The sequence below is a fragment of the Felis catus genome, chromosome B3 (genome assembly GCF_018350175.1).
Source record: "Felis catus isolate Fca126 chromosome B3, F.catus_Fca126_mat1.0, whole genome shotgun sequence".
Taxonomy (NCBI): domain Eukaryota; kingdom Metazoa; phylum Chordata; class Mammalia; order Carnivora; family Felidae; genus Felis; species Felis catus.
In genome coordinates this window covers 69,977,334-69,982,690 of record NC_058373.1, presented here as the reverse complement: position 1 = coordinate 69,982,690, position 5,357 = coordinate 69,977,334, and the positions used below count along the sequence as shown (strand labels likewise).

Here is a 5,357-nt window from a genome sequence, read left to right as displayed (position 1 = left end):
AACAATTGTGGGGAACTTCTCACTCTTTCCAACTCAGCAAATCTAAGTAAGCTCATGTTTCCACACATCTTGTCTTAAATGAGTTATCACTCACACACCCAGGACATTGTGTAAGATACAAGAGATATTCTAACATCTTCTATCCTCCTTTACCTCCCATCACCAAATAACTCTTCTATTTTTCTCTTGAGCCAATTAACATAAGCATAGCCATCATTCCCAGGAGAAATCAATAAAAGTCTTGTTATTAGAAATCTCAGAAACATCAGTAGGTCACTAACACCTACTGCTACTACATTAACTGTATTTTCACTGGAAAGAAACATTTTGTCTGAGAGGTGATTATACTACAAAGCAGAAATCTAAATTATTGAGTTTCTACAAGTGCTGCTGCACACTCTAGAACAGAACAGGTAAGTTAGAAAAATATTCCTAATATTGAACAGTACCACAGAAATCGCTCTCTTATACTTTGATTTCACGTTTTTATTTTCTACTTGCATATTTTCCTCCTGTGTCTAGTTATTCTGATGCTTTGAACACTGTTCTATTTTAATCAAAATATATACAAAACCATATTATGCCTGAAGATATTTCAGAAATATCTGAAATGACTAACATTTATGATGTCCCTTTGTTGGTTTGGTATCTTAAGGATCTTTGATCTGTCACCACTTTCTTCATCATTTTATGTGATACTTCACATTTCTCACTCTGGGGACCAAATATATTTAAGTATATCTTGCCCACCCAATTCCCACCCATTCTCCTAAGAGATTACATCAATGAAAATGATTCTCTGCCCTCATACAGGGAATGCTGGGGTGAGTCAGTTCCCTCCACTTGGCATATCTGATAAAGCATTTGATGACGTGAGCTAATGACTGAATCAAGAATTAAAGGGAGAATGATAAAAATGAGTATGACTTAGTAGAACTGGTTTCCATCAGTTCTGAAGAGAACTGCTATTAGAAGCAATCTCAGATGGTTAAGAGTGGAGATTAAAAGACAAATTCATGAATATGGATTGGCAAAATGAATTTTAAACAGCTTTGCTTCCTGTGTTTTCAGTCTTAGGATGGTTATAATTCCTCTTAGAGGAGAGGGAATATGCAATCACTAAAGTCAAAAGACTTAAATTCTATCTGATTTTCTGTATCACCTACTTGAAAAATTTCCCTCCTATGTTCTGAATGTTAAAGCCAAAATATCTGGCAAGGATAGTAACCAATTCTTAGGGGACACTGCTTTCAGAGAATTTCTGATTCTTTAAGTTCTTGAAGAAAGAAAAAGAACTAATTTTTTAACAGGTTTGAATTAACTCTCCCCATGCTCTGAGCATGAACTCAGTATTTCGGGATAAACTAAATGTGAGAACTAATTCCTCGTAAGTCTTGAACAAAAGATGGAATCCTCTTTAGATGATAGTTGTGGTAAACATAGCACAACATATAAACTTGTCAAATCACTAAGTTGTACACCTAAAACTATGGTAGCATTGTATGTCAACTATACTGAAATTAGAAAGAAGGAAAGACAGAAAGAAAAAGGGAAGGAAAGAAAAGAACAAAGGAAAGGAAAGGAGAGGAAGTAAAAGGAAAGAAAAGGGAAAAGGAAAGAAAAAGGAATGGAAAGAAAAAGCAGGGTGATCACAACATACTATTGTGCAGGGTTACTGGTAAGTCTGTTTTCACTACACATTTTTAGCTTTTCTCTTTAGACAGATTTCATCAGTCTTTAATATGTTTTAGCAACTATAAAGAAATATTATGAACCATAAATTTCAGTGGGCAAAGTAGAGTGGCTTATAATAGTGCTTTCCTGTTATTGAAATAGCAAACACACCAGTATTCTGTAAAATGCCTTTCAGTTACCAATCATTTGTATTCCATGACCCAAAACTCATTCACATATATCAATTTTCTTTAAACAAGAAAACATTGTAAACTTCTGGTTAAAATTAAGTGTAAAACACCAAGGTTTTCTTCATAGTACAGCCAGAAATTGTCATTTATTGACCGAGAAATGTTGGTTTAACAAAGACAAGTAAAACTATAAAACTAGTACCAAAATAATAGTGATAAAAATAATCTACTTCTAAATATCACATATATGCATACTCCACTCCCTCCATTTAACCTTAAACTTAACCTCATTTTTCCCATCTCCCAAACCCCCTCCCCTCAGGCAACTACCATGTTCTTCTCTATACTTATAGGTCTGTTTCTTCCTTTACGTAATTTTTATTGCATAACATATTCTTTTGTAACCAATTTCTGTTATTTAGTAAGTTAGTGGAGATTTCAATAAATCTAAATTTGCATCGTTTATAATGGCCACACTCATGTTGTTATTAGTTCTAGAAATTCCCCTTCCTGCATATCTTCTCATATCCTATTATATCTTTTAAATGTACCTTTAATTTTTCACACTAGGTTAAATAATGAATGGACCCAAGTGTATAATATACATACACATCTTCAACCTTTCTACTTATTCAAAGTGATAACAGATACTCCCCCTGAAAAAGTTGTTGGTAGCAATTTTACTCACCTTCAAATAGCATTTTAGCTGAACTAAGCTTCAAATATTTGAAGATAAGCTCTCATGACCTTTATCTTTAATGACTTTTTGGGGTCTTGTAATTTTTACATGCTCTTAGTGTATCATAATATGTTGCTTCAGTGAAAACACCATTATTTCTCAGTTTCGTATTTGAATTGCCACTCCTTAATCCTAAAACAGACTTTTCAAAAGCACAAAATCTCTCCCAATCCTAGAAAAGTACTGAAAAGCCTTTTCCTGAGTCTGCTGACAGTCCAGGGTTTAGAGTTTCACTGATTTAAAGTACATTTTAACTCTTTGCAATTAACTGGCTGCAATATTACAACCACATATTGGAAACTATCAGAGGACAAGCCTTTTTCATTTTAAGCTATGATTCCCCTAATATTCAACACTCTTTCACTCATTGGCTGGTCACTATTCCATGAGTAATTAATGCCTGAGATTTCACAGGTAAGAAATGAAAGAATAATCAGAGAGTACATTCTGCTACAGTATGTGTGCACAAATATGATTAAGAGTTTGAACATTCAAATTATGGCTATTTATGACATGTAAAATGTTTTCTTGAATGTATACGGAGAAGACTGAAGAAGCCCAAACTATTGCACAGTGAGCATGGTAAAGAAACTCTCTACCAGGAGATGTTACTCTCTGCTCCTAATTCCTCCATTTACCTGATATAGTCCCACATGACTTCCTTCCTTGACACTCTAGCCTAACTTTTGATTATCTCATTTCTATTTATTTATTTTCCTTTAACCTGCCCTTTCTGTATGTGTTCTAACTTCAAAATTTGACACTTGTAACATATTTCCCACAAAATCACTGAGGGGTAAAAACCTATCAATGTGAAATACCTATATTTCTCAATTCTTCCTTATTTTCTACCTTCAGAACACTTCAGCGTCTTCTCTACTGATTGAGTCAATGGATGGACCAAATGACACTGTGGTATCTGAATTTGTATTGATTGGTCTTTCAAATTCATGGGAGATGCACCTTTTTCTCTTTGGGTTCTTCTCTGTGTTCTACATGAGAATTATCCTGGGAAACCTCTTCATTGTGTTCACAGTAATTATTGACTCTCATTTACACACCCCCATGTACTTCCTATTGGCCAACCTCTCCCTTCTTGATCTAGGTCTGTCCTCTACCACAGTGCCCAAAACGATCTCTGATCTTTTCACTGACTGCAACATCATTTCCTTTCCAAAATGCATGATACAGATATTTTTTATTCACGTCATGGGTGGAGGCGAGATGGTGCTGCTCATAGCCATGGCATATGACCGGTACACCGCAATCTGTAAACCTCTCCACTACCTGACCATCATGAGCCCCAAAACGTGTGTCTCCTTTGTAGTGGCTGCCTGGATAGTGGGGATAATCCATGCTGTATCTCAGTTTGTTTTTGTCATAAACTTGCCCTTTTGTGGCCCTAATGAAGTAGATAGTTTTTACTGTGATTTTCCTCGCGTCATGAAACTTGCTTGTGTAGACACTTACAAGCTAGAGTTTGTAATCACTGCCAACAGTGGGTTTATATCCATGGCTACTTTCTTCTCCTTAATTATATCCTATATCTTCATTTTGGTCACTGTCTGGAAACGTTCTTCAGGGGACTTGTCCAAAGCATTTGTCACATTGTCAGCTCACATCACTGTAGTGATTTTGTTTTTTATGCCATGCATGTTTCTCTATGTGTGGCCTTTCCCTACATCATCACTGGATAAGTATTTGTTCATTGCCAACTTCGCTATCACCCCCCTCTTGAATCCTGCCATCTATACATTAAGAAACAAAGACATGAGAGTGGCCATGAGAAGACTGGGCAAGCAGGTTATGGATCCTACTGGTATCTAATAATGAATGAAGCAGATCTAGATATCACATGATGCAGGCTTACCAAGGACACTGAAAGTTACATGTCTGTCATCATTACTATGATAAGAACTATTTGGGGAGATACTTCAACAAGGTCCACCAGCAGAAATTGATTGTGAAGTCACAGGTGACTTTATGTTGCTAACCACAGAAAATAAGTTGACTTTACTTACTTCCATTGAGAAGAGAGAGGAGAAGAGAAAACTGAGCTAATTTGCAGGAATAAACTTAACATTCAAATACCATTTTCTGGAACTTATTAATTGTATTTATTCTCAATTATGATGACATACCTCAAACAATTGATAAATATATCTCATAGTAAACTAATGGATTTAATAAATAAAATGTGACTGAGTAAATCAAAATCAATAAATTCTGTTTTCTAATTCATATGTTAATTTTAACTTAGAATAAGAAGAAAATCAACTGTTACTTATGTCAAGGATGTTCTTTTAGCTTTTTGTTTAAATTTGGTTGTAAGTAGAGAGAGAAATTCTTTAACATTATGAATATTTTAAATAAATACAAGGTAGGATTTCTGAACTTTTGTCTATTATTCTAAAAATGAACACTTTAAAAAATTCAGTTATCTTAGTTTTCATTAAAAAAAACATAAAAGTAATAGCTGTTTCACAAAAGAATAATCACCCAAGGGTGTATGTTTAGACATTCTCGTTTCTTTCAATATGGTCTGCTGGTCAGAAAAAATATTCCCCCAAGAGTTTATATATATCTGAGTTTGATAGTCTTGGATAAATGTAAGCCAAAAGTTGTGAGGCATATTCAATTTAATTGAGCATTTCTACTTTCGGAATACTTTATTAAGTTACACATGACCTTTCCATTTATTTGTTTCTACTGCTCTGTAAGTAAAATATGCTCCATCAAGGCAACTACTGCCT

At 34.6% G+C, this 5,357-nt stretch overlaps 1 protein-coding gene across 1 annotated transcript; it reads left to right on the top strand.

The window, feature by feature from the left end:
* The first annotated feature begins 2,662 nt into the window (after positions 1-2,662).
* On the top strand, positions 2,663-4,455 carry LOC101092440 (olfactory receptor 4F6-like). Its single transcript, XM_023256171.2, has one exon. It carries the CDS (start codon positions 3,496-3,498, stop codon positions 4,429-4,431), a length of 936 nt encoding a protein of 311 aa, XP_023111939.2. The 5' UTR covers positions 2,663-3,495; the 3' UTR covers positions 4,432-4,455.
* The last annotated feature ends 902 nt before the right edge of the window (positions 4,456-5,357 follow it).

What these genes read in the sequence shown, in the direction of transcription:
- LOC101092440 (XM_023256171.2), top strand. Translation starts at nt 3,496, where the DNA reads ATGGATGGACCAAATGACACTGTGGTATCTGAATTTGTATTGATTGGT.